General features: G+C 52.6%; 13 protein-coding genes across 13 annotated transcripts; 7 read left to right on the forward strand and 6 right to left on the reverse strand.

The window, feature by feature from the left end:
* Positions 1–1,122: 1,122 nt before the first annotated feature.
* On the reverse strand, positions 1,123–3,888 carry BO86DRAFT_395244 (acetyl-CoA synthetase-like protein; the record flags this gene model as incomplete). Its single annotated transcript, XM_025673290.1, has 1 exon — positions 1,123–3,888. One exon carries the CDS (start codon positions 3,886–3,888, stop codon positions 1,123–1,125), a length of 2,766 nt encoding a protein of 921 aa, XP_025532516.1.
* A 542-nt stretch (positions 3,889–4,430) lies between these two features.
* On the forward strand, positions 4,431–6,313 carry BO86DRAFT_302663 (CoA-transferase family III; the record flags this gene model as incomplete). Its single annotated transcript, XM_025667536.1, has 4 exons — positions 4,431–4,806; positions 4,855–5,153; positions 5,208–5,705; positions 5,765–6,313. 4 exons carry the CDS (start codon positions 4,431–4,433, stop codon positions 6,311–6,313), a joined length of 1,722 nt encoding a protein of 573 aa, XP_025532517.1.
* Positions 6,314–6,793: 480 nt separating this feature from the next.
* On the forward strand, positions 6,794–8,521 carry BO86DRAFT_415365 (pyridoxal phosphate-dependent aminotransferase; the record flags this gene model as incomplete). The annotated part of the gene is made up of 7 exons (XM_025674902.1): positions 6,794–6,936; positions 6,988–7,072; positions 7,147–7,252; positions 7,313–7,385; positions 7,443–7,596; positions 7,722–8,162; positions 8,237–8,521. 7 exons carry the CDS (start codon positions 6,794–6,796, stop codon positions 8,519–8,521), a joined length of 1,287 nt encoding a protein of 428 aa, XP_025532518.1.
* A 575-nt stretch (positions 8,522–9,096) lies between these two features.
* BO86DRAFT_353145 (uncharacterized protein) lies at positions 9,097–11,612 on the forward strand (the record flags this gene model as incomplete). The annotated part of the gene is made up of 4 exons (XM_025669515.1): positions 9,097–9,444; positions 9,532–10,216; positions 10,262–10,337; positions 10,721–11,612. 4 exons carry the CDS (start codon positions 9,097–9,099, stop codon positions 11,610–11,612), a joined length of 2,001 nt encoding a protein of 666 aa, XP_025532519.1.
* An 839-nt stretch (positions 11,613–12,451) lies between these two features.
* BO86DRAFT_395248 (uncharacterized protein) lies at positions 12,452–12,877 on the forward strand (the record flags this gene model as incomplete). Its single annotated transcript, XM_025673291.1, has 1 exon — positions 12,452–12,877. The coding sequence occupies one exon, from the start codon at positions 12,452–12,454 to the stop codon at positions 12,875–12,877; it is 426 nt and encodes a 141-aa protein (XP_025532520.1).
* Positions 12,878–13,379: 502 nt separating this feature from the next.
* BO86DRAFT_353149 (thioesterase family protein) lies at positions 13,380–14,513 on the forward strand (the record flags this gene model as incomplete). The annotated part of the gene is made up of 1 exon (XM_025669516.1): positions 13,380–14,513. The coding sequence occupies one exon, from the start codon at positions 13,380–13,382 to the stop codon at positions 14,382–14,384; it is 1,005 nt and encodes a 334-aa protein (XP_025532521.1). The 3' UTR covers positions 14,385–14,513.
* A 51-nt stretch (positions 14,514–14,564) lies between these two features.
* BO86DRAFT_395250 (uncharacterized protein) lies at positions 14,565–15,114 on the reverse strand (the record flags this gene model as incomplete). The annotated part of the gene is made up of 2 exons (XM_025673292.1): positions 14,565–14,915; positions 14,971–15,114. The coding sequence occupies 2 exons, from the start codon at positions 15,112–15,114 to the stop codon at positions 14,565–14,567; spliced, it is 495 nt and encodes a 164-aa protein (XP_025532522.1).
* Positions 15,115–15,332: 218 nt separating this feature from the next.
* Positions 15,333–16,901, reverse strand: BO86DRAFT_432021 (uncharacterized protein; the record flags this gene model as incomplete). Its single annotated transcript, XM_025675781.1, has 4 exons — positions 15,333–15,753; positions 15,884–16,300; positions 16,369–16,535; positions 16,644–16,901. The coding sequence occupies 4 exons, from the start codon at positions 16,899–16,901 to the stop codon at positions 15,333–15,335; spliced, it is 1,263 nt and encodes a 420-aa protein (XP_025532523.1).
* Positions 16,902–17,705: 804 nt separating this feature from the next.
* Positions 17,706–18,701, reverse strand: BO86DRAFT_302728 (NADP-dependent oxidoreductase; the record flags this gene model as incomplete). Its single annotated transcript, XM_025667540.1, has 1 exon — positions 17,706–18,701. One exon carries the CDS (start codon positions 18,699–18,701, stop codon positions 17,706–17,708), a length of 996 nt encoding a protein of 331 aa, XP_025532524.1.
* Positions 18,702–20,416: 1,715 nt separating this feature from the next.
* On the forward strand, positions 20,417–21,670 carry BO86DRAFT_432023 (uncharacterized protein; the record flags this gene model as incomplete). The annotated part of the gene is made up of 1 exon (XM_025675782.1): positions 20,417–21,670. One exon carries the CDS (start codon positions 20,417–20,419, stop codon positions 21,668–21,670), a length of 1,254 nt encoding a protein of 417 aa, XP_025532525.1.
* An 812-nt stretch (positions 21,671–22,482) lies between these two features.
* On the forward strand, positions 22,483–23,484 carry BO86DRAFT_415370 (uncharacterized protein; the record flags this gene model as incomplete). Its single annotated transcript, XM_025674903.1, has 1 exon — positions 22,483–23,484. The coding sequence occupies one exon, from the start codon at positions 22,483–22,485 to the stop codon at positions 23,482–23,484; it is 1,002 nt and encodes a 333-aa protein (XP_025532526.1).
* A 425-nt stretch (positions 23,485–23,909) lies between these two features.
* Positions 23,910–24,836, reverse strand: BO86DRAFT_432024 (uncharacterized protein; the record flags this gene model as incomplete). Its single annotated transcript, XM_025675783.1, has 1 exon — positions 23,910–24,836. A coding segment is annotated over one exon (927 nt), but the record flags the coding sequence as incomplete, so codon positions are not given.
* A 476-nt stretch (positions 24,837–25,312) lies between these two features.
* Positions 25,313–26,941, reverse strand: BO86DRAFT_432028 (NAD(P)/FAD-dependent oxidoreductase; the record flags this gene model as incomplete). Its single annotated transcript, XM_025675784.1, has 3 exons — positions 25,313–25,530; positions 25,602–26,196; positions 26,264–26,941. The coding sequence occupies 3 exons, from the start codon at positions 26,939–26,941 to the stop codon at positions 25,313–25,315; spliced, it is 1,491 nt and encodes a 496-aa protein (XP_025532528.1).
* Between the last annotated feature and the right edge of the window lie 370 nt (positions 26,942–27,311).

The raw sequence follows: 27,311 nt of genomic DNA on the forward strand, positions 1-27,311 counted from the left end.
TATGATGACCCCATGAACAATGAGAAAGGCCTGGTCAAAACAAGTGAAACAGACAAGTCATGATCATAACAATGAGGCCTTGCGGATGTACTAGTGTACCGCAGGGTCAGCGTTCTCTTTGTGTATTCCATGATCTCACTGACTGCTGGTCAGATGGGATCCCTGGTGGGTCCAAGTTTCATTTATGTTTAGGAGTAGATGCTTTAAATTTGTAAATAACACAACATCGGGCTTACTACCGTTGATAGAATCCTTTAATCTAAGTTTTATTCTATTTTAATTTCTATATTTACCACTGAATTGGTTGAGATTAAGCATTTCTTTAGCTTTTGGTATTATATAGTAAAGTTTGATAGATGTATTGGGAAAAAAGCTGCCAGCCTTAACTTCTTTAGGCCTTTTCTTCAACGATAAGCTGAGCTCAAGGATACGCTTGCTCTTCTGTTCCGTTTCGAGGGGTCATGCAATGGGCACCTCACCCCATAGCACGTGACAAGTTTATGGCTATGCAATTCTAGAATTTAACATCAACGCCAGGATACTAGCCTATTCTAGCTCATCAAACGCTCTGTCTGGTACAGCAGCTTGCTATGTGTAGAAGTGCGCGACTTGTTAATCGTAGGTCAAATGACATATTACTGTAGCCGGTGATAATAGTCTCTCCACTATCAAAACTGAACTTAGTGTACGGATTGTGAGGTGCAAGTGCGATTTTTTGTTAGAAAATAACCTGACTCAAGGACTGTTGTGATATTATGCTGAGTGCAACTGATTCCCTCTGGCGTAAGGACTTGATCGCCTTACCATCATCAGCTGATGCTGTACCGTCTTGTTCATTGACAGAATCTGTGAATTGTCGGACAGATCACCTTGTATGGCGCCCCACTTCTGTGCCCACTACCCACCCCTTCCCCACAGCCAGACCCACTTGCGGACAGGTGCATGCTGCTTTCAATGCATTGACTTGATGCCCCACGCCGACGTATGTGTAGAAAAATGCATGGCGGTTCCGGCTCTCTTCCCCGCACTGCGGACTCGATTACCTTGACGCGGACAAGATTACTCTTCATCCCTCAAAATAATTGATTCAACGAACATCCACAAAATGGACTACCCTGCTGTCTATATCTCTCGTGCAGCCAGGGCCTTGACCAGCATAACAAAGAATTTCTGAACATGTGTTGCGTCTAAGACCGAGTGATGCTCTCCCGGAACCTCGTAGTACTCGCTCTCCTCTCTTGAAAACTCCTTCCAAGCTGCCAGCCTCCGCAACCACTCCTCTTTACCAACTTTCAGAAAGTCCAAGGGATCGCAGTGAAAAACGGCCATATGGGCCACCTCCCCATCGGGCTGATACTCCCTCCCAATTTCCTGGAGGCTAAATGCCACGTCAATCCACCTAGCAAGGCTGTGATCATTCAACCCTAATTCAACCATCCGACTATGATCGACGTGAGGAAGGACGACTTCTAGCGCTTCCTTCCTTGATGCATCTCTCACCGCATCCAGGCATCGATGCAACGCCTCGCGGGACAGGATCCCCAGGAAGAAGGAGATGTTCACCAAGCATTCCGACCACTGCACCTGTCGTAGGCGTGGACTCACATACGGGGGCCGGTTGAGACTCGCCAGGAACCGCACCTCACCGCCCTCGGCCTCGAGTCTCTTGGCCAGCTCGAAGGCGACCATCGCACCGTACGAGTATCCAAGGATCGCGTAGGGACCTTTGGGTTGGATCTTCTTCATTGCGGCGTGGTAGGTCGTGAGGCACTCGTCCAGACTCGTGAAGAAGGGCTCCTCGCGATGGAAGCCACGCGCCCGGAAGGCGTAGACTGGCCGGTCGCGGATGAGGTGGGCGAGGTTGAGAAAGACGAGGGCTTCGCCTGCGGCGGGGTGAATGAGCCAGAGCGGGGGCTTGGTGCCGTGCGGTTGGAGGGTCACGACCGGATTATATTCGTGCGTTGTGGCTTCTTCGCAGACCGCAGCGAGGTCCTGGACAGTGGGATGGGTCATGATAGTGGCCAAGGGAAGGGGCTGGTTCAGCGAGAGTTGATCTTGGAGTTGACGTTGGATTTGGACGAGAGTCAGAGATGTGAGGCCCAATTCGAATAGGTTGGCGGTGGCCCCCAGACCGTCGGTCGTCGTGTCCGGGATGATACTCGAAAGGACTTCGACGATGGTCTTTTCCGTTTCGGTTCTGGGCGGACGGTACATGGCTCGTCGATGGGCTTGGAGAAGCTCTGCGTCCAGCTTTTGCTCGCTTGCATACCCCCCCAAGGCGATCTGTGATTGCAGCTTCGACCGGGATATCTTCCCCAGGGATGACCGTTCGAGGGCAAGCAGAGGAAGAACGCGGGGCTTTGTGTTGGTCATGAGCGAGACCTTATGGCTGATTGCCGTCAGCGTCTCATAACGCGCCTTCATATCGTGCGTGCAGTAGCTATGCGCGTAGACAACATATATTTGCTCCGTTTCCACCCCCGGGGCGCGATGCGCGAAGCAGACCACCTCGCCCGGACTGACTCCGGGGAGTTGCGCTTCCTCCAGCCCAACCTCAAGTGCTAATGCATTATGCTTGACCCCATTGATGGAGATCAAGTCATTTGTCCTCCCGGCGAGGTTGAGGCACCCATTTGCGTCCAGGAATCCTGTATCTCCCGTCCGAAACCACCCGCCGGGCTGGAAGGCTTCCACCGTCGCGTCAGGATTGTTGAAGTACCCTGCAAAGACAATAGGCCCCCTGACCTCCAGATAACCAACTTCCTTTGGTACGACGGACGCAATCCTCATCTCAACCCCGGGGATGCACGACCCAAGGGACGCGAAGTCATACCCGTGCCGCTTGTCATATTTCGGAAACCCTAGGTTGTAAATACACCCTGCGCATGTCTCCGTCATCCCGAACCCCGGCACGATGCAGTTCTCCGCCGCCCCGCAGCGGGAGAGATACGCGCTCAACCGGGCACAGACACCGACCCCATTTGCCTCACCACCACTTACGACATACTGCAGGTGCTGGAGGTCAAAGAATGTGTCGCTTCCCGCTGCGGTCGCATCCAGGGTGTGCGCCAGCATCGCCAGGAAGAAGTTCGGTGCGAACGTCCTCGCGACTTGATGTCGCTCCAAGAGCTTCAAGAACCACAGCGGGGATTGAATCACATCGCTCGGGGAAACATGGACTTGATCGACTCCGGCAAGCAGCGCGTGGAGATGGATCTCGATTAAACTTCCGACGTGGTCCAGACTGATCCAATTGAGGAAGGCACCAATGGGATTTTGCAGGGGGAATACGGCGCATTTACCGTTCAGGGAGCAGAGGATCTGCTGGTGGGTTAGACCCACGGCTTTGCATGGACCTGTGCTGCCAGATGTGAGCATTAAAACAGCCATGTCGGCAGCGCCTCCGCTTGTTGGAGGCGCAAGTCCGCTCTCGTTCGGGTACTCAAAGTCCAAATCTTGGAATTGCTCGACGGTCTCGAGCGGGATTGTCAGATCGGTGGGAAAATCTTCCAATCGGGATTCACTGGTGAAGCAGACTGGATCCTGCAGTAATGTCTGCAAGTGGCGCAGATGCTTGAGGCGAAGACCCTGATCTTGTGGAAGAGGGGTTGACATGGCTGGTATGCAGTTGGCATAGATGAGGGACCAGAACCAGATGATCGTGTCGAGATGGTTGCTCGAACCCAGATGCAGTAGGACTATCTGGTCGGGCGCATAGCGTTTCCGTTGCCGAATCTTTGTGCTGTTGGCCGACGCCTGACGGTGGAGCTCTCGATAAGTGACCCTGGCTGTCTTCTCACTGTCGGATATCTGGTCAGGGTAGAATATGATCCCTTGGTCGCCGTGACTGTGTGCTGCATTTTCAAGAAGCGATGATAGTCTTTGCATCATGAGGGTGAAACGAATATTTAAATCAGTTTTGTGTTGACTGGGTTCTATGCTTAGCCTTCTGTGCGGGAATACAAATGTCAGAAAGCCTTTTTGAAAATTCTCGAGGACGATATATATGTAGTACGATATCTTTTTCGTTTCCAGGATGCTTAGTGAAGATGCTTTCGATGACGACGATCTTCATGTCGAAAATACAGCCGGATTCCGTACATTCCTCGAAGCCCTAAAAGAACTACCGGTGCATGCCTTGTGTAACCTCGGCACTTCTCGGGCGGCCTCTCCGACCACTTCGGACTGGACGGGTTTCTTTTCCATATAGTTCACACCCATGCTTCAAGGAGACATTGATAATAAAGTTTATGAAAAAGGAGGAATGATCTCATCCTCGAAGGTGTCGATTTCGGAGTAGTCTACAACGCACGTCATACCGTTGACGAAAACCCGCCGGGTGATGCGTATATCTAGCCCCATTCTCAGGCGACAGTATCTTGATGAAATACTATCTAGAAAGTGCACAGGATACATTCACCCAATCGACTATGAGTGCCAATGACATTGCGAAGGAACACTACTCGCCAAGAGCCGGGGCGGAAAGGATCTTCAATGGGTTGATCAATGACGCCGAGAGGCTCAGTCTCCCTTGCGATGCACTCGGAGGCAAAGTGATCTTCACCTCTCGTTCAGATCAGATCTACTACCCTACCCCATTCAAAGTCACAGAGACACTCGCCGCACTGAAGGGTGTCGAGGGGGCGATGGCCGCCGCCATCGCAGATCTGCGCTTCGGAGCGATGCCAGGTGGTAGGGGGATCTGCCTCAGCCTCGAGAGAGCGACGCTCTTTGGGTTCCAGGCACTCCTTGCCAAGGTGAACGGCTTTACAAAGTCAAACCCTGAAATAAAAGAATATCTGAAAGGTAAGCGCAACCCCCCTTCGCTTACTGTCTGAAGGCTGAACTTGTGAGACACCGACATTCATGCTGCCCAGTCGAACATTTACCGCCGACAGGCTGCCAACATGTATCGAACGAGGAATGAGAATGAGTACTTCTTTCTGCATGGCTCGTTGGATCCGACAAAGACCTTGAATATGATTGGTCTTCCGAGCCATAGACCGGACCTAACTGAGTATGATAAGATCGTTGATCTCATTGGTACACAGGTGAGAAAGTTCTCAGCGGCTGAGCTCGAAGATCTCAATCAAGACGCCGGGCAAGCTGGAGTTACAGTCTACACGCACGAGGAATTCTGTGCTACACCACATGTGAGTTGCCGGCACATTCCTTCAAATCGGGATGATGCTAAACCCCAACAACAGGGCGAAGCCAACATCAACGAGCCCTGGTGGACAGTCTCCCGCATGCCGGGCGATGTCCCTCCTACCCCTTTCCAGCCAAGCAAGTCCACCCGTGTGCTCGGTGGCATCAAGATACTAGAGCTCTGCTGCGTCATTGCTGGCCCTGTCATTGGTCGTATCCTCGCCGAGTATGGGGCAGATGTCTTGAAGATCACCTGCTCTTCCTCCATCCCCGATGTGCCGTTCTTCCAAGTGGACGGCAACATGGGCAAACGCGCCGTTGACCTCGATCTCAAGAGCCCCACAGGACGGCAGAAGTTCGAACAGCTTTTGGGAGAGGCTGACGTAGTGATTGATGGGTTCCGGTCTGGTGTTTTGGAAAGACTGGGCTACGGCCTGTCCTCGTTGAGTGCGATGGCGACTCGTCGCGGGAGGGGGATAGTCTACGTAGACGAGAATTGCTTCGGCCATAGGGGCCCGTGGGCTGGTCGGCCTGGGTGGCAGCAGATTGCCGATTGTGTACGTTGTACCTCCCGTTCTCGGTGGGAGTTTCAAGTACTGACTACCAAATCACACAGTTGACGGGATTTGCTTGGGAATTTGGGAAGTTCCTAGGCCGCAACGAGCCTATCGTGAGCCCCTGGCCGATTGCCGACTACGGCGCGGGGTGTATGGGCGCCATCACGGCATTGTTAGGGCTGTATTATCGCGCCCTATTAGGTGGATCATATCATGGGAAGGTGTCGCTCATGCAGTTCAATCTACTTCTTTTTGCGGTCGGACAATATCCCGAAGAGATACAGGCAATTCTACGAGGAAGGATATCACATGTATTCCGCAGCTTGCGTCATTGCGATGGCGTGGATCGGAGCACAAAGATCGCACTGGCGGACATGCAGCAACAGTTCCCTGAGTTGTTCAGGCCGCCGAAACAATCCACACGGGATGAAAATCTGACCGAGGTATGGTACTCTCATCGATTCGGCGCTGATGTGGAGGTGGTGCGGCCTGTGGCTCGCATTGAGGGGGTCGATAATAGTTTCGTGCGGGCGAGTCGCTGCAACGGGATGGATTCCGATCCGTCGTGGGGGTTTTCGCAACCAGAAGAAGATTTTCGGAGAGTGTAAAGCTTGGAACTCGTCTGCTGTGATTGTAAGCGTATCTGTGTGGGTGGCCTTAAGTGCCGGGATCAGCACTCGGCAATTATATCAACGCCTCAATGCATCCCTCGTTAGCTCATCGGAATCACATGGTTACATGCTCGCTCGTTCGAGCAAGCTAGATCGACAAGGTAGTATGCACTCAGGTCATATATCCCAACCCCGGGACCAAGTTGAAAAGGCGGGTTGATGCCCCGCCAACCCCTTACTTTCGTGCATACCTCTGCTTGACATCGGGGGAAGATCATCGTCACGTCACGCCAGTCCAGTCTGAAAAGCAGCTTAGATACCTACTTACCATTCTCTGATAGTAAGATTATTTTGTTTTCCGAGTTGATGCTGCCATTGAACTGTATGCCCAGCTCGAGTGCAGAATATCTTATAAGCAAGCTTAAACGCAATGTCACCATGACCCTTTTCTGATACAAAAACAATCAGCTTCGCAAGATGTCATTAGCTACATACAGTAGCCATTGTTTATCCTCCACTCTTAGTGATAAAGGTCCGGAGCAAGACGTCTGGTCCTTCGTCAACAATGCAGCTGCTACCTCGCCGATGCAGCCAATCGTAAATCTCGGTCAGGGCTTCTTGTCAGGATCGTCTCTCGATGGTTATGCCTGAGTTTCTGCTAACCATCGCAGTGGATACAATCCGCCACAGTTCGCTATCGATGCAGCAAAAGATGCCTTGAATAGGGTTGATTGTAATCAATGTTCACCGACAAAGGTACCGTACATCTGGCACTGCAAAGACGACCGGGCATTACTGGCTTACGCAACGGATTCAATTCCGAGGTTTAGGGCCGTCCATCACTGAAGCAGACAATTGCGCGTCTTTTCTCCAGCTCATGGCAGCAGCCTATCGACGCGGAAACAGAGGTTGTCATCACCTCTGGCGCTAGCGAGGGCAAGTGCATAATTGAGGCGCTTTTGTCCACCGAGAGACATCTCTGACGTTTTATGTCAGGCTTGCTCTGCGCATTCATGGCGTTCCTCAAGCCCGGCGATGAGGTGATTGTCTTTGAGCCGTTTTTCGATCAGTATGTCGATTCCACTTGAAGCATTATCTGATGATGAGTGATTTATCAGAGGTGCAGGTTTATCAGCGGAATTGAGCTTGCTGGCGGTGTGGTTCGACATGTGCCGCTCAATCCTCCACAGCAAGAGACGAACAAGCTGAAAGGTCCTTCTAGCTGGACTGTTGACTTCGATACACTCAGGAGCGTTATCAATAATCGCACAAGAATGATGGTAGGCACACCTCCTTGCCCAAGTCAAATCTTGGTGGTATATATCATTGACTCTACCAACCATCTACAGGTCCTAAATACTCCGTAAAAATACAGCCCTTCCTTTAATTCTCCTCCCACACACAGTTAACCATGGCTAGCAGACACAACCCAACCGGCAAAGTCTTCACCCAGCAGGAGCTGCAATACATCGGCACACTCTGCATCCAACACAACATCATCATCCTATCCGACGAGGTCTACAACCAGTTATCCTACGCCCCACTTCTGAGTCCCGCCAGCCTCGCGCCCGCCCTCTACAACCGTACCTTGACGGTTGGCTCCGCCGGCAAATCCCTCCATGCCACCGGCTGGAAGATCGGGTACTTGGTAGGACCGCCGCCCTTAATCAATGCAGTGGCCGCCATCCACACCAAAATCTGTTACAGCACCGTGTCCCCGCTGCAGGAAGCCGTCGCCGTCGCCTACATCCAGGCTGAGGAGACGCGGTTCTGGGAGGAGAGCCGTGAGCAGATGCAGCGGAAGATCCGGCGCTTCTGCGAGGTTTGGGATGAGCTGGGAATACCGGTACACCTCCACCGTTCAGTTCTCTAGAGTTGATCCTTCCTTTAGAAGCATACGCTGATCACTGTGGTGGGTAGTATACGCGGCCCGAAGGCGGATATTTCGTCCTCGCGGACTTGTCGTCGGTGCGGATACCGGAGACTTACCCCTTGCCGCCGTGGATCGCCACTCGTCGGCGCGACTTTCACCTGTGCTGGTTTCTGATGCAGGAGTTTGGGGTTGCCGCTATTCCGCCGTCGGTTTTCTATAGTGAGAATCATGCGCGCCTTGGGGAGAATTATCTCAGGTTCGCGGTTTGTAAGGAAGGTTCGCTGCTTGATTTGGCGAAGGAACGGTTGGGTGGACTAAAGGGATATATCTGAGACCGGAAGTCTTGTTGATCATTATTTCTGATGTTGGTTTTGCGAAAGAGGTTCTTGTCTAAAACCAATGAATAAAATAAAGCTAAGGAGTATAAGGCCGAAGAAAGAGAGAGAGGAATACACAGAGACATGGATGGCCTTTTCAATGAGGTAGCGAAATCGTGGCCGACAGGACTGAGGAGAAATGCTTTATGCACATTATCTGAGTTGACGGAAAGTGTAGGGCTGATCTTTATGTGCATAAACCCAATGAGGGGGAGGGGCGGTGAAGGAATAACAGCAAATTCAATCTGCCGCACCTTCCAGACCTCGGAAGCGCAAGGCGGTCAAACACGTCGACACATCTGATGAATGAAGTCTACCTGGTCATTTCTTCTACCATCACCCTCATGATCTCATAACTATGATACTTAGTTTCTATAGAGATGCAACGCCGATCGAGCTTATCTATTCTCTCTGCTAGGTCATTCCTAGGAGAGGCGGATGAGCCCAGCACCTTCGTCGCAACCATCGCATCATCCGCAACGCCACCAGAGCCACAATCTGGCACGGGAACACCAAATCGGGATACAGAAATGCCAGATGCCTCACAGGAACAACTCAACCACTCAAGCTCGATCAAATCGCGACTGCGCTCAGTGAGGCGCGTAGGTCGGCCCCGCATCGAGGCCAACGGCCCGGCAATCCTCTCGGAGGACCGGCGCACCCAGGTTCGGCGCGCCCAGAAGACATACCGCCTCAAAAAGGAGGCGGTCTTTCGGCAAACTCTCGCTCGCGTAACAGACCTGGAGGAAAAGCTTCGCAGGCTATCAGATCAGGTTGCCAGCACCTGCGAGGCTGCTACTGAGGCGCGTCTGCAGCTGTCTCATCCGGATATCTATGCCCGCCTAACGCAAATTCGTGGGGTGTTGATCGAGCAAGATGTCTTTCACGGTTCAGCCTGCCAGACTGATTCCACTCTCGTCGGGGCTACGCCAGAATCTGATATGTCTTCCGCCGCGCCATGCCAGATATTGGGTTACAATTTTGATCAAAGCAAAAGTAGCCGGGAGATTCAGCAGGGGTCATTTAGTCCGCCGCGGAGACGGCAGCATTCATTACCCCGACCTATTTCGACCAAAGCTCATACATACTCATTCCAAGAAGGGCGCTTTGCCCGTCGACTGCAGCGATACTGCCTTGAGCACGCTTTCAATTTGTTCATCGATCCCCGATCGAATCCCCAACAAGTGTACCGCGTGTTCCGTCTCGTGCCTTGCATACAGGACAAAGCGAAGATGCAACCGCGATTCGAGCAATTGCTACGAGGGGGGGCCGAGTCCCCACTCGAGGTTCCCGGTCTTCCATTCTATGGTGTTGGTGGAGCAGGTACGCATTACCCCGACAAGGATGAATTAGGCACTCCGATACATCCGAAGAATATGAGGATGCCTCGTCGAGTGCTAGGAATTCTCCCAAGTAGCGGATCTGGGGATGAGTCGACATCATTGGGTGATCGCGCTCGATTGCTTGAGATATGTGGGCTCGGAGGCCAGTGGTTCGATAGTCGGGACGTGGAAGGGTATCTTACGCAGCATGGGGCGGATCTGCAGCGGCTGAGCTTGTTTCCCACAGTTCGAATCGCGAAGGAACCTTTGAGACGGATGCGCTCCAATTATGGTCTTTATGCTTTAAACGTAGAGAAATTCCTCTGGAGTAAGTGGTTTTCGGAGTTGTGGTTGACTTAGCTAATGTGGATAGGGCTTGCTCATGGATTCGTCATTCTCGGGCGCGCTCCCGGGTTCAGAATGATCGATGTCAACGCTGCTTTTCATGCGTCTTTACGACCTTTGGGCACTACTGTTGCTTGAAACTTGGGAAGGAAGAATTTTTTACCGAGGACTCGTCATTAATTTCAAGGTATAGGGAAAGTGGCATATAATTGCCTGAATATAGGGAAGGGTGATCTGTGTCGTCTTGGAGCGAGCAACTTCAGCAGTTCTAAATCCGAATAGAATGAAAGGTCAACCACTATACACAATCTGCTATAATCAGTAGAACACCGGAAGAATCGCCAAGCATAAGCACTTTCCCGGCAGTAATCAGGGCCCTGTACAGTACCACGCGTGATTACAATATCACCCAGCGCATCACATGTCACTACGATGCCCTCAACAGCCATTTAAGGAACAATACTTCTAGCTATGCCTCCAAATGAAGTCCTTCATCAAAAGCAACTACCATGACAACCCTCCAAAATCAAGTCGCCGTCGAACCGCTCGGTCCCGACCGATACATCTCGCTCCTCCCGCCCACGCGCATGGGCGACCTCGCCGACTGGGTCTACGGCGGCAACATCCTCGCCATCGCTATCAGCGCAGCCTACGCCACCACCAACCCCGGTCACCACCTGTATTCACTGACCGGACACTTCGTCCGGCCCGCGAGCCCCTCCCTCAAGCTCATCTGCCAAGTCGAACGCATCCGCGACACGCGGATCTTCCAAACCCGACATCTCCGCGTGTACCAGGAAGGCCCCACCGGCGAACAGCTATGCCTCCTTGCGACGGCCGACTTTCACGTCGAGGAGACGCTCGAAATGGTGAATTATTCCGCTCGTCCGCAATCCGCACACTTCGACGCTGTTCCAGGCGCTACAGCCGGGATCCAAGAATCGGGACTATATAAATACATCAACCGGTACATGGAGGTGCAAGCCCTTCCGGCCACCAACCGGAAATCCGAAGGAGATATCACTGGCATCATCTCTGCTGAACGCTTCCGCCTGCAGACCCCGCTGGGGAGCGAACCCGCTCAGCTCGCCGCGCTGGCGTTCTATATGGACCGCGGCCTCGCGTACATCCCCGCCAACCATGCGGGCCGGAGTCTGCTGGATGCGAGTGCCTGCGCGACGTTGGACTTTGCGTTGCGGGTGATGACACATCGGGTGGATGTAGGGGAGTGGCTGGTTAGTGAGCAGCAGACGTGTGCGGCAGGGGGTGCGCGGGCGGTTAGTGAGGGGAGGGTTTTCGATGATGGGGGCAGTTTGGTTGCTGTGATGACGCAGACTACGATTTTGAGGCCGAAACTGGGTGAGAGGGCGAAGGTTTGATTGGAATCACATGTATAAGTAGATGAAGAGTATGATTACCGGTGCTGTAATTTGTGCGTTGTGTACAATGTATTCTGTTTTACCTTTGTGTACAGGAGCAATCTACTGCTTTGTCTGAATAGGATTGAAGTGATACCAAAGAATACACTTGACGGGTGAGGTATTGTACTTTGCGAGCCGGGCCAGGATCACTATTACAAGGCAAGTTGCAATTCACGAGGTCTCGGGATAATGCGAGAGTTTAATATTCCATGTTGGGAGGGATCTGTAGGGGGTGGGTGGGCTGTGGGGTAGAGATGGTTCTGATCTTCAGTTACTGAGCGAATCGGTATAGTGTCACATAGACAAGATCATAAAGATGGGGAAGTTTACGCACAGGTCAAATGGAGGATTACCCCGACTTCCTAGTCGCCTTCACATCATGCTCATTTTTGTGATTGGTGATTTGGTTGATTAGATTATCCGCTGAGGAGCCTCGGCATATAAAAAATGTGTGAATTGCGAAAAGTCACAGAGTATTGATATTGTCGCCGATTGTTATTGCCTTAACATGTGTGAGATTTAAACCAACATCACTCGACCTGATTCAAAGTTGCATGTTTGAGCATACAGGCAATGAATGCAGAAAGCAAGATAACACAAACATAGGCGCATCCGAGGTCAAGCATGATTATATTATCAACAATATCATTGCTGTGGGCATGCGAGGAGCGCTTCGAATATAAGGAACAACACAATCAATTAGGTACAGTACTTCACAACTTGTTTCGAGACTTTCAATACATCTCCCCGGAGCCTTCTTCACCGCACTCCTTAGCAGACAGAACCCGCATCTCAACATGTCCAACCTAAACCTACCCTCCTCCCCGTCTCAGCTGCGCTCCTTACGTATCATATTATTCTCTCTGTGGCTCACGACAACCATACACTACGCCCACAATTACCTGCGGGCGGAAGATTACCCGCCGGTCCCCGGGATCTACACCTCCGCGCGGGCATATCGCATCGGCATCACTATCTCTTATCCTCTGCATACGTTCTGTGGAATCCGTGGCTACTATCTCTATAAGCCTGGAAACCTACGGACGTCGCTTATTTACCTCGCCAGTTATGCGTCGCTTGGGATACGGACACCAGCTCATTTCTTCGGGGGCGTGCCCCAGATCCCATGGTTCTGGTTCCTTACCATTTTCACCGACTTCTTTGCTGGGCTGGCGTTGGCAGTTTTCTGTTACAGAGTATATGTATCGACAGACAGGTTCTGATGAGAGGTGATGTGAATGTGCTTGACTTGTGTTTATGTGTGGGTTTGTATAGATGGCCAAGTGCGCTGTCTGTCAACTGGTCAAGAAGCTAAGCCGTATAGTCCGGACTCTTGACAGAGCTATTCTGTGTCAATTCAATGAATATGAATGGAAGAAAATGCGTCTCAGTTCAGTTCACCAAGCTTTTAGAGCCTCAGCCATTGCTCTTTCTACCCGGAGGCTTGTATTCGGTGCAGTTTAATAGCCGTTAGCAGTCGAATGGTGCGCAGAGGGGATCAAAATTGTGTCCCCAAAGTGGATCGGCACCAAAGGAATCGTGCTTTCTTTAGTGGTATGATTGGCCACTTTATCAGCCAGCCTCGGCAGTTGGACCCGCAACCTCGGGCCGGGACTCCAAAAATAAGGTTATAGCACCTCCCAACTATAGTACAAATACGATCGTAGACCCCCGCTACGTTGCGTTGTACAAAATCCTTCCATGGCCGGCCCCGTCACCACCATAATGTCCCCAACGTCCTCACCAACTCCCACCTCCGCTCAAGCGCGCACTCTCGCTGAGCACATATCCGTGGAACAGATCGGACCCAATGTCTTCCAATCGCGCTACAAGCCCGAGAAGATGGGCAACGCCGCCAACATCGCCTACGGCGGGTGCGCCCTGGGCGTCGCCGTCAACGTAGCCTGCCAGACCGTCCCCTCCCAGTATCTCCTCTACTCGGTAACAGGACACTTTCTAGCCCCGGTGTCAACCGAACAAAAACTCACTTGCTCCGTCCGCCGCCTCCGGGATACACGAACCTTTGCCACACGACAGGTCGAAATCACGCAGGAGCAACCCGACAAGACTTCCAGACTGTGCATGATCATCCTAGCAGACTTCCAGAAAGCGGGCGAGCGAGCCATGCTCAGCTACTTCACCCCGCCGGACCGAACATACTCGCCCCCAGAGGCCTGTCGTACCCCGCAGGAGATCGGCACCGACATGGTCAGGCGCGGGGTCCTCACCGAGGAGGCCTTCTCACAGTACACGACGCTCTTCAGCCTCATCGCCCGCTTCTTCGAGACACGACAAACGCCGGAAGGCGTGTCGGGCCAGAACTTCAACGGGATGGCCAAGGCCCACCCCACCGGTCAGGACGCTTTGCCCCTGACGGCCCGGACCTCGGCGGACTGGTTCCGCGTCCGGGACCCGATGCACCACGGCTCGGAGGAGTACGCGGGCCTTGCCTTTGTGCTGGATGCGTTTTTGAGTTTTCTTCCGCTGGCGCATAGTGGGATGTTTCTGGACGATGCGGGCGCCTGTGCGTCGTTGGACTTCTCGATGCGCGTGTTCTCGTCGGATTGGGGTTTGGAGAAGTGGCACCTGCGCGAGTTGAAGACGGTCGCTGGCGCAGATGGGCGGACGTATACGGAGGCAAGAATGTGGGATCAGAGTGGGCGGTTGGTGGCGAACATGACGCAGCAGTGTATTCTGAGACCGAAGAGGGAGCCCAAGGCGGTACTTTAGGGCTGGGTGGATTTGTGTTGCCGGTGGCATAGCATGATAGGTAGTAGTGGAAAGGCGGACGGCTGGATGGGCATAGAAGATAGAGGTCCTGGAGGTTATATCGGAGAGCTGCAGATACAGACATTGGACACATAACGAAGACATACATTGTCAACAGTAAGATGCCTGGTGTCTCAATATTCACACATGGTTAGGCTGCACGTCTGGGTTAGAGCTTCGATGCGAATTCAACTTTTCCACAAGTGGCGTCAGAGCCCCCAACCCCGTCATCCGGTCACACAGCTGGTTGAGCTCCGTCAAATGCGCGTGCATCTCCCTAGGTGTCGCCTTGTCTTTCTTGCAAAGATGAGTCGCTGCCGCAGTGGCAATTGCATGCTGCCCTCGGTTCCCCATAAATTTGGTGTTCGACTCCGTAACATGCGTGACGCTGATATGCTTCCCCGCCATCATCAAGTTGGACGCATTCTTCAAGTAGAGCGACCGGACGGACACATCGTAAGGCTCTCTGTCGTGGTCGTCGCAATCCCAGTACTTGAGACGGAAGTCATCTTAGCATCCGGAGACAGAAGGTGCCGTCATTCTCAACGGGAAACCGGCTGTGCTTGCGGATGTCCATGACCGTAACGATGTAATCGCCTCTGTACCGCCGGAACACCCCCTGCGCCCCCACATGGGCAATCCATTTGAGCCAGAGGTTGCCGTACTCGACCAGAGTTGCTGAGCGCAGCATGGTTGGAGGGCCCTCACCGTCGCCGATTACAATATCAACCGCCTCGGTATCCTAAATCAGTAACTTCTTATACACGAATTTTCCGTCAACAATGTAGCCAACAGATTCTAGCTCGGTAGTAAGTAGCTTCAATTGAGCTTCCATTTGGTCATCGTCTCTATATATATCATTCCCCCTGCCACCATGTCCGACACCATGCAATCTGTGCAGAACAACCATCAATTGAAACCTCCCGCCTTGGCATGCGAGAATGGGCAAGTCGCCACGGCCCTCGCGTTGATCATCTCGATATCAGACTTCATCTCCTCCGCTCCTCGTTCCTTCTGCGGATCAGGCCCGATCGTCATGAGATCGTATCCCAGAGGATGGTAGCGGTCTCCCCGCGAACCCGGCACCTTCCCTCCGAGCATCCTAACAAGCAACGCACCTGGTCCCCAGGTCGACCAGAGGGTCGGCTCCATATACCACGGCTGTAGGGTCTGTCTGTTGAAGTGATATAGATTTGTCTTCGGATCAGTCGCTTCATGCACGGGTTTGACAGCAAAAAATCGCGGGAGGGAGACGTATCGGAGGAACGATTTGCGTGTTTCGCGGATGCAGGCCAGTACAAATAGGAGAATGGGGCCGGGCTTCTCGAGGCTGAAGGATGACAGCATTAGCATTTCCTGGACAAAGAGCTGACTAGAAAAGATGCACCGAGGCGGTCACAAGCATCCGCAACATTATTCAAAAATGCTTCCGCCGCTCGATCGGAGGCTGAACCACTCACCAAAGACTCGTCCGCATAACCTCATCCAGGTCCGTTGCCAACATCTTCCGCACCGTCAACGTAACAAAGCCAGGGAGCCCAGCCATGGCCGCATCAACATATACCCGGACGTACTGATCATTCGTTGAGACAGGCTGGGCCACTTCTTCTTCGTAGCGGATCGTCCAGTCGCGTAGCTCCATGGCGAAGTGCAAACCATCTCGCCAGCCTTCATGGGAGGATGCAAGGGGCTCAAAGGGGATCCTCATGTCCTCGCCCAGGTTCTTGTGGAAGACGCCCAGAGCACATTTCTCGACGTCCGTCAGTTTGCGCCATTCGTCTCGGTCGATCACGTTGAGAATCTCCGCAAGTCCGTCCCCGAGGGTATGCAGGAGGTCTAGTTCGGTGATCTTGTTGGCCTTGCGGTAGCGGGCGTGTCTGGAGAGATGAGGGGTTTAGCCAACGGGATCTGATCAGAAAACGGGGCATGGGAACTCGGTACATACAGATAGTTCATCCTAGCGACCGCAGTGCTATAGCGATCGGAGTCGCGCGGCTGTGACTGGGCTTCTCGGAGGAGGATCTCCGTGTCCACGGCGCGTTTCCCCGAATTGCGCTTGTTATTTTGGCCCGTCACGGCGAAGAGCTTGGACATTGTTGGGATGCCGCCCGCCTGTAAAGGTTGAAGGCTTGGATGTTAGTCGCAGGTAGATATCACTCGCGGCGATGACTTGCTAGGCAGATGAAGTTCTGGAGTTGCTGAAAGCGAGGATTGTCGTACCTTGAGCAGGGCGATCTTGCGCGCCTTGTTGAAAGCGTATGGGAATTCGAGCTCCTGCAGCTGGCCGATAATCGCATGCGCCTCTTCGCTTGTCATACTGGACAGTTTCCTCCGGCCATCGGCGAAGGGGGCGTCGATCACTTTCACACGACGGTATCTTAGAAGTCGAACCATCGCAATATAGCCGGTTACGCTGAGGATAATGGCCCAGGGGTGCTGGGCCCATAGGCTTTGGAAGAAATCCAGCGCGTGTGACATTCTGATTTTCAGACTGTGACTGTAAAATCTAGACGTTAGTCCACAAAGAAATTGAAAAATCTTTCCCCGGTCGCTCTGTAGTTGAGAAGCCTTTTGATGCACAAGCCTAGAGGAATATTATGCCGGGTACAAATTGCGCTCAGGTCGCAGGCATTTATAAGCGATTATCATGTCTACCAGTCGTGGCAAGAAGTTGGCACTTGGCACATTCATCATTCTTACCACAATAAAACATTACTCAACAGGTGAAAACATTGAAGAGTTGAAATTTTGTTGGGTTCGGAGTGTTGAGGCATGATCGCTGTGATATTGTAATCTGACCTCTAGACCCACCAAGATAGCCGAGGTAGCTTATGCGAACCATATTCACCGATCAGACAAGAAGAAAAAAGGGCCCGACAAACTAAATCTCAACAATAATCTTGGATCCATAGAATAATGAAGCCTGTGCGAACATGTCTAGGGGCATGGCACGAATGGGTGCTCTGCACTGATTTTTAAACTCACACAGCATAGTGTCTGCAGTCTTTCATGGCATTGGAGCAATACATTCCCAATCTTTGTTGGGATATGGAATTAACAATAATGCCACATGCTTTTCGGCAGACGCTGGTGATACACAGAACTAACACGAGTTACCGAAGTGCATTATGCTGTGATGTCGATGAAATTGTCCCTCCAATAGGGTTTGGCAGGTAGGTCGCCATCACAGTGAGAAAATACAAGTCTTATTGTTAGGAGATATCCAGTAAAGCTGACAGACTTGATGGATCAGCCACAGAACATGAATCATCTTATCTCCTCTCACACATTGAGCGACAGATCAAAGACAATCTTGCCCCTCGCATGCCCCTCATCCAATCTCTTGAACGCCTCCTGATACTGCTCCAACGGCCAAACACTGTCCACCATCCCGCGACACTTTCCAAGCTCCACGAGCTTCGTGATCTCCTCGAGATGCCTCCTCACTGGCTCCATGACGAAAAACACGCTCCGCACCCCTGATCCTTCCCAGCCCTCAGGCTTGACCTGCTCCGGCGGCTGGAAGATACTCAGCACGACGCCTCCCTCCTTGACCGCCCACCACGCATCCTGAAGCGACTGCCGCCCGATACAATCGATCACCACATCTACCTTCCGCCCGGGCTGCTCCTCCACCCACGCCCGCAGACTCACCTGCCGATAGTCCAGCACCTCCGCGGCGCCAAACGAGCGCACCAGCTCCACATTGGCCGCACCACACGTCCCCACCACCTCCGCCCCTAGAAGCGTCGCCAGCTGCGTGACCCAGATCCCCACCCCGCCCGACGCAGCCGTCACCAGCACCCGCTTCCCCTTCCACGCTTGCTCCGCAGCAGCAAGATCCACCTCCCCGGGGCCGGCCACCCCCGCATGGATGAACAAGATCTGCCACGCCGTCTCCGCCGACACGGGGATGGCTGCGGCCGCCACAGCGCTCAGGCCCTTGGGCACGTGCGCCATCTCGCCAGTGACGCAGATGGTGAAATCGCGCGCGTTCCCCGGGCGCAGATAGTTAGTTCGCGCGTAGATCTCGTCGCCCGGCTGGAAGGGCGAGTCCTTGGGTCCGGCCACGACGGTCCCGGCGACGTCCGGGCAGGGAATTAATTCTCGCGGATTGGGTGGGGGAAAGTTCTTGGGCCAGAGGAGCTCTCCAGCGCATGGCGCGCAGGCTTTGACGTGGATGAGGTGCTCGCCCTTTGCAGGGTCGATGGTCGGGAGGGCGGCGGTGGTTAGGGTTAGGGTTTTGGCGTTTGCGTCGGGCTGGATGATCGCCCGCATTGTGGTTGAGTTGGACATCTTTTGAGAGTGGATGGGTAGTTCCACCTTCAAACGATACTTTTTCGAGAAGGCTTTGTTTGTTGCTGACAGTGCTACTATTTATGAGGACGGGTTGGATGAGTGTGGACAGCAGACAACTTTATAGCATAGTCGTACCGCTGCATGGTTGCTCGTCTTGGCGAGGAGGGAACGGTTCGCCGGGTTCCCGAATAGCCTATCCGTCTGACAGCCATGACGCCCTCTACTGCCTGCGCTCGTAATCGAGTCGCAAATCATATGCACGCAATGTTTTGAGGGGCACGGAGCTTCTCGTATCTCATATATCAGCAGCTTGGGGTGAAAGTCTAATTATGCAGCACAAAGAATGGAAAGAGGCCATGGACGGTCAGCTCCACAGTACAGTATATGCCAATACATGGGTAATACGAGAATGAAACACTAGCAAGCGGGGCAGAGTATGGGGCTCTAGAGCTCACCTACGATGGATCCTGGCATGACTTGATGAAGTCAGAAGTGATGTACCATTGGTTCTGCCTACAGCCTTGTGCTAAGCATGGTTGGGTAGCCAGAATCTGATGTGTGAAATCCTTCTACTGGCTGCACATCCGACTTGTCAGAGGGGCAGTTATCGGCATTCGCAACCCCGATATACCTTCCACCACCACCACTCCAAAGGATTTATCGCAGAAGGTAAGTCTAGAGATCCTGCCCGAGAACTAATATGAAATGGGGTTTATCGAAAGGCTGATTCGACTTTGATAATATTCTAGATCCATAGCAGGCGAGTGCAAAATGAGAAGACATTTGGATTCCACCAGAACACACTACATGATATAGAAATAAACAGCACATAGAATCGAGGAACAAACGCAAAATAGAATCTTCTCAAGGTTCGTCCCGGCCTCAAGCTTGAACGTCAGCCACATGAACCTCCTCACCAGCGACCACGGGGGTGAACTTCCCATTTCCACAGGGCTGCACCTCGTTACAGAGCGACCGGCATACACCCACGAGTTGGGCTTGGTAGCAGCCAATAGCTTACTTTTAATATCAAACTTAGGGTTGTACTGTATAATGGAAACAAGGCTAGGATCCGGCATGCCAAATACATGGCCTCAAGTAGAAATTTAATTTAGATAGATGGAAGCGAGAACAAGAAGAGATGAAAAACTCAAAGAAGGTAATCTATGATACCCGCCTGAGAGTTGCCACTACTTCACCAGTAGCTACAGAGACTGAACAGGAGATGGTGGATTGTTCTTTGGTGATTGAAAAGACTATGGCCACTACAAAGACTTCTCAGGCGAATGTAGGTCTATCAAGTCAGACAAAGGCTGCGAAACAATGTACAAAAGGGACAAATATTGTTTACAGGAGGTGATTTTGCTCACAACAAGGCCTAGGGCAAAAAAGGCCCCGATAGAGTACCTGGCAACACGAGGTTCACAGGCTGCAACAAAGCGGAAATGTATTCGAGTTGGAGGTACTAAACATATAATGAATGAGCTTGGATCCTGAATCAAGGAGCATTGGCATACAAAAGAAGCAGTAATCAATTAAGTAAGCACCCGAGATCTTGGATATAAGTGGAATGAGATCATCGCATATATAAGCATGCGAACACTACCACCTGTTGTTCTGCCACATCCTTGCACGCTTCAGTCAGGCTGCGTGTGATAAGCCCGTAACTCGTCGAAAGCTCTTGGCCTTTCACCATGTCTTACCCCGACGATACTGACTCTGAAAGCGAATGGAAAGACTGCTGCTCAGTGATTGAAGAGGATACAGACGACCTACCAGGATGGGACGAGCTACCAGAATGGCTGCGGGTGAAACCGGGACGTCAAATCTCTCCAGGAGCGAAACCCAGGTCTGAGGATTTAGAACTCGTTCCTCCCCCGGAAGAGAATTTTCCAATGATAGCGCCTACCAGCCCCAAACTAGAGCGGAGGATATCGTTCCTGCTCCACAAGGCTGGAATCCGCTGTGCGCTCTGCGGAGAGACGGCGATGAGCATTTTCGGTGTGCCGATCGCGGCGCATCATTCCGCCTGGGCTATCCTACAAGCCGACCTTGCCCAGGCTGCAAAGGTGCTTCGAGAGACCGACTTCCCTGAGTGTCCGGCGGACAGACAACAAGGAGAAGAGAGAAGGAAATGCGCCGTGCTGAGAGTGCCGAGAGCGCCGAAGGAGGATGAGCTCTCCTTGAGCGAATACCCCGCACCGGCGTACCACTTTCATACGGACCATCTCTACCCCCGTCATCGGGAGGATCCTAACCAGAGCCGCGAGGTTCTTCTGTACTCGAAGGAACTGCTCATTGCCGACCATTACCTAGATCCCCCTACCGGGCCCGCTTCGTACCACCACGATCCGGGACGTTGGTATGTCGAGGAGGGGCGACGTAATAGGGACCGGGACGCCAGAATGTACGTGACCACGGACGACTCCGACCTCCCCGAAATGATGCTCGGCAGCTTGAACTATCGGGGTCGACAGTCACCTAACCAATACCCCGTCTATATGCTTGCACCTCACCACCAAGTTGAAAACCTAGCACGGCTGATTATCCGCGATCGGTTCTCGGCAGTACGCAATTGGTGGCTTCAGCATCTCCTCTTGTGTTTGACTCCCCTAACTGGTGATGGTGACGAGGAGGAAGAGGAGGGGCTACGTTCGGGGCCTCATCTGCGTTTGTCTCAGATTGAGTCGACCCCGATCCGAAACTGGCTAGAGCAGATAGCGTCTGAGGACGATTTGTATAACGAGTATGACGCAAAAGGCCGCTGGAATATGATTGGGTTTAGGAGGGTCTGTCTGGCGATCGAGGGCAGGACCAAGTACCTCATGCGCTTGGCAGAAGAGAATATGTCTGATTTGTCTGATAGTGACATTTGGGCAGGGCTCTGGCTTTGGCTTGTCGCGAGTATGGTTGGGAAAGGAGTTAGAGAGAGTCTCGATGATTTGTGATGTTAGAAGCTTAGTAAGAAAGAACGGATAACTTCTGCTAGGACGTTTCACGGGGTCAAATCATCACAACCATGGTGTCCAAATACTCACAGCCCGCCCTAGTATATTTTGAAGACTGGCCCTAGATAACAGACGGCTGAGACATCCCGAGTGGGTTGATTGACTGTTCGGAGAGCTCGAGCCACAAAGCTCATGAGGCGACAATGCTGTCTAGTCTCGAGGACTTGGAGTCTGTGCATTCCAACCACGCAACTTAATTGTTCTTTTTGTTGGGTGTGAAACAGTATCTAGGCTGATGCGCGGGACAGGAAACAAGACGCGTGTGCAACCCTCACCCCTGTCCTTGAGTATTTTATTATTTCCCAAGCAGAAGTGCTGACGAAACTTCAAGAAAGGCCGATGTTGCGCAAGGGTGTCCAGTTTCCGGCAACTAAATCCGAGCAAGCCAACCGCACTGAACCATTTTACCATGCAGGGCCCTATCTCCGAGTCACTTTCTCATTAGGGTAAAGGGGGGATGGGGATTTCCCCACCGCAGCGCGCTACATCCGTCCGCTTTTGGCCTTACCTAGTAGCGTCTGGCTCTAACTCTACGTAAACCCGGGGCGTAAGGTGGAGCCCAGCGGCCGGGGCCGCGTCATAGTCATGAACTTATCGAATCTAATCAATCTAGTAGGCTTCGCATCCTATTGCTCTTTCCCCTTTCCTTTCCTCGAGCGAGCTTTATAAAAGTCGCCAATGGCCGCAGGATCATTTGGCATAGAACTGTTCTACCCAGCTCACCAACCAATTGCTTCCTCTCTGCGATCATCATGCGTCCATCTATCGCCCTAGCTTCATCCCTGGCAGCGACCGCCACTGCGGCCCAGCTTCCAGTGCGGACCGTCTTCCAATTCGCCTCCAACGACACCTGGCTCGAGAACCTGGCCACCCGCTCCAACGGCATCGTCTTAGCCACGGAGATCGGCCCTCCGGCGAGCCTCTTGGCAGTCAATCCCCAGACGAACCCCCCTCAGAAGAAGGTGATCCACACCTTCGACTCCGTCCTGGGGCTGTCAGGGATTGCCGAGGGCGCCCACGACGTCTTCTACGTGGCCGGCGCCAACACGACCTCCGACAATATCAGCGACCCGCCCAACAACGCCACGCACGTGTGGAAGGTCGACTTCACCCAGAACAGCAACAACCCGCAGATCTCACTGCTGTGCCGCCCCACCGCACCCACGGGCTTCAACGGCCTGGCCGCCTTCAACGAGACCATCCTCTTCGCGACCGCCAGCTACCAGGACGCCATCTTCGCCATCGATACAACGACCGGCGCCAGCTGGGAGGCCATCGCCCAGGAATCGTTGATGTCGTCCATCAACGGCATCAAAGTCGCGGAGGACTTTGTGTACTGGACGGCTGGTGGCGCCCTCTACCGCGCGGAGCTGTTCTCGAACGTCACGGCTGGAACCGGCCAGCTGATCTACCAGGGCAGTCAGTTCGATGACTTCGCCATCGCGCCTGCCGGGTTTGCGCTCAATGCCACCTACGGTAGCGAGTATCGGTTTGCTTACCTGGCGACCGCGACGGAGAATACCATCCAGCAGGTGATCTTCACAAAGGAGGGAGTGGCCGTGGGCAGTGAGATTATTGCGGGCGCTGAGGACTCCACGGAGGTTGCGGAGCCAACGGGGGTGTTCTTTGGGCGCGGGGAGAACGAGGAGAACACCATCTTCGTCACGACGGGCGGTGCTAGCGCTGTCAATGTGGATGTCGATGGTGTCGAAACGGCTGTCGGGGCTCAGCTGCTTGAGATTCGGCTGAAATGAGGGGGTTGGGGGAAAGAGCTCTGATGTACAGTACAAAGACTGTTTCTATCTTGTGTAATAAATACTTTGTAGGGTCTGAGAGGGAGCAAGTAGGTAAAACAGAGACTCGTGATGCAACACGAATAAACTCGTAAAGATCGATTCCAAAACTCTGTTTCGTGTAATGCCTTGCTTCTTCAACTTCAAGGGCCGTTAGACCACCACATCATTCCTAGAATACTCGTGGGCAAGAACTGTGAGGATTGGAGATCCAGGTGGTACCTGAAGGAATTGGATGCAATGATTAGAATTAATCAGCAGGAGAATATACAGACAGCATGTAGAAAAAGTGATCACGATATTAGCTTGCGAACCTCGACAAGTGAAAAACAAAAATTATAAACGAAAGAATTAGCCTTCTTTCTCCAGCCTACAATAAACGCCTCTCACCAGCCCACCCGCCCGTTAAGCTTGAAATACCCCGGTGTCTGCGCCTGAAAAAACCCATCCGGATCATACGTTCTCGCTACCTCACGCAACCGATCGAGATTCCTCTGGCCATAGGTCGCGAACACATTCTGGAACTCACTGGCATACGACATGTACAGGAATGCAACGTCAAGGCCCCGCTGCCGGGCGTAAAACTTGACGCGCGTGAACAGGTTCTGATTAGCCTGCATAACCTTTAGATCATCGCTCGCCAGCTGCCATCGGAAGGCCGGGTTAACGATGATGAGTGGCTGATCGCCCCCAGCGATCGGAAGCGCGTCGCCCCCGTTTTTAGTCATGGGGTGGAGGGTATTGTTCGCAAAGAACTGCATGATGCAGCGCGCCTCGAGCCCGTCGAGGGGGCCCAGGGCGGTGGTCTCTTCCTCGAAGACCTGGTGGATGAAGTGCGCGAGCGCCCGGTCGAGGAGGTGAGTGGCGGTCCAGTAGGTCTGACGCAGCCCGTTCGGTTGGCCGTCGGTCAGGTCTTGGGCCAGCTGGGATTGGCGCGTGATGGAGTATGTGTCGCTCGTGTAGGGTACTTGGGCCAGCCCCGTGTCGTAGAGCAGCGGGCTCGGTTCGGGGTCGGTGTTGGTGAGATGGACTGCGGCGGTATACTCATCGTCCCGGTAGAACAAGGTTGTGATCTGCGAGGTGGAGGGCTCTAATGGGGAGTGGAAACCTAGCTCAACATAGATGTCGACGATGGTGGGAATCCACTCCTTGGTATAGTTCCGTAGGCCTCCCCACATGTTGACGAGGGGGATCCCGTACATGTCGAACCGGGTGACAATTGCGAAAGTGATGCCTTCCCCTCTCAGCGCCCAGTAGAGCTTGGGATAGGTTCCCAAGTTGGCATCTACAAGCGATCCATTTGCAAGCACCACCTAGACCTCATTAGGGGAGTATTAGGGACTCATCGATAGTGTGGTCTCTCTGTAGTCGGGCGTTTAACGTACCCGATAGGAACTGTATTCTCTGCAGTTTTATATTTAAATAAAAATAGTTTTAACTTTTTATTTTTTTAAAATCTATTAACTTCTATATACAGTAGTAGTAGTTGGTATTAGCTGGGTACGGAAATATCATTCATAAAAATAAGCAGCTTCCTATTTAAAAATAGCTTATATTTTTACAGGAAACTAGTCCATATCTCTAAAAGCTAGGCTATTTCAAATAAAAATAGGTTTAATCGCATGTTTATTTTTTATTTTTTGACCTGGTTTGCTCTTTTGCTCCAACACCCGTGCTGCCCTACCTTAAGTCTTTCGGTTCAAGGGTCTGGAGCCCCCAAAACTTCACCCGCTAAGCCTCAAATACTGACGTGGCCTTTAAAAGCTTTTGGGCGCCGACTATCTCGCATTCATTGACCCTTACCCATCCGCTCTCTTGTTGTCTTCATACACTCTGGGACACCTGTCTCGCTAAACCCAACTCCATATCCTACCATTTTCGCAACCCCCTTTGCAGCTAGAAACGCAAGCGCCATTCCTCCTCCATTATAGCCCGCAAGTACGTACTGACCTGACGTCCCTGGGACCTTTCCGATATGGGGCATGCCGTCTTTGGTTATGCCTTGGACTGGGAAATACCTATTAGCATCAAGAACTCCTGTCATAGGAGATCGAGTGGGACGTTGTAGACCAATTCACTCCCCGTCCAAACCTTCTCCGTAACAGCACCACTCTCCTCCCAACCCCGGAAATGCCTCTGCATCAGCCCATCGAAGTAATGCCTCGCCGGCTCAACGAGAGTCGAGTCATTAAAGACATCATACCACAGCTCGCGGTGGTCGCGGTACGCCTCCTTTCCTCCCCCAACGACTATGCCGCCGTCCGGTCGCGGATTCAAGTAATCGACGCGATCAGACGCGTGCCGAATGTTATACGTGTTAGAGAGGTACGGCGGATAGTGGTCTGGTGGAACAGCGATGTGCGATGCGGTGGCTTTTGCGGGGGTGATGACATTGTGGTATTGGGGAAGGAGGCCGGCCGTGTATCCGTTTGTTGCGAGGATGACGGTTGAAGTTTTGATGTCGCCTTGCGGGGGTTTTATCACGTATTGTTCTTCTCGATCACCGGATTGCTCAGTGGCCTGTGTCTCGATAGCTGTCACTGGTGTGTTTGTTTGTAGGTTTGCGTATCCTGTACGCAAGACTCGTTCTAGCAGCTGGGTCACAAATTTGTAGGGCCATAGTGAGAGGACGGGTGTGCTGAGGGCTACCTCTGCGCCATGAAGTGAGGTTATCTGTGGCCACACCATTAGCAATCAAGACCCTTGAAGATCTTGATAATCCCAAATCGACCGTACATACCCTCTCCACCACCCCCTTATCCCCATTTCCCGTGATACACCCTACATCCTCCATCAGCGGAAAGCCGTCCCCCCTCAACTTCTCATACTCCTCTCTCACGGCCTTCGCATCATCCTCATCGAGACACACATCCAAACTCCTCCGTAGCTCCGCCTCGGCTGCAATCGCCTCTTTCTCGATAACATCCTTGACGGCATAGATATTCTCTTTTATAAACCGCACAATTTCCCCGGCAACGGCAAAGCCATGCCCCTGGATGAGTTCGTTGATACTTGACGGGAGTTTCTTGATGTGGCCGCCGTTTCGGCCTGTTGCGCCTGAGCACACTGTGCGGGCCTCGAGAATGAGGATTGAAGGTGGTGGCGTTTCCGCTCTTCTTTGGCCTTGGTGCGAGGGGGGTGCGGTGTCGTTGAGGTTGCTATTGCGATTGCGAGTGGCTAGTTTGTAGGTCTCGGTGAGATGGTATGCTGTGGACACACCCGCAATCCCAGTGCCGATTATGACAATATCGGCGTGGGAAGGAAGCTCGGGGGTTGAGCGGTGGTTGTTTAGCCAGTGTGGTTCGCTGAGCCAGTATGAGGCGGTGGGGTTTGGGACAGGGGTGATATTTTGTGACATCTTTGAGTTGGCAGAGGCTTTCTGGTTGATTACTTTGACATGTCCTGATGTTGTTGACATAGATGCTGTTCAGACGCGTGCTATTTATATATTCAAACACGTGGAGGGGAAGAGGTGGTAATGAGCAAAGACGAATGCAAGGAAGCTTGCCAGTAGCCGCGACATTGCAATTCTTCACGGCTAAATTGCGAATCATCCATGAAATATGGATTAAGAAGACTGATTGGTCTGTCTCAAAAGTCCTCGCACGTCATCTCTCCCGCAATCTTGTTTGAAGCACCGATAATGAGGGGGAGCAGCCAACCACTGTTCGCGATCGAAAGTGAAGGATGTAGTACCTAGCTAGGTAACTACATTATCTCCTTCTGAGCATCTGGACCCTCTGCAAATAGAATGGTTCCTATATTGTTCCTTTGCTAGGTAGGTACGG

This window comes from Aspergillus japonicus (assembly GCF_003184785.1).
Source record: "Aspergillus japonicus CBS 114.51 unplaced genomic scaffold BO86scaffold_3, whole genome shotgun sequence".
Taxonomy (NCBI): domain Eukaryota; kingdom Fungi; phylum Ascomycota; class Eurotiomycetes; order Eurotiales; family Aspergillaceae; genus Aspergillus; species Aspergillus japonicus.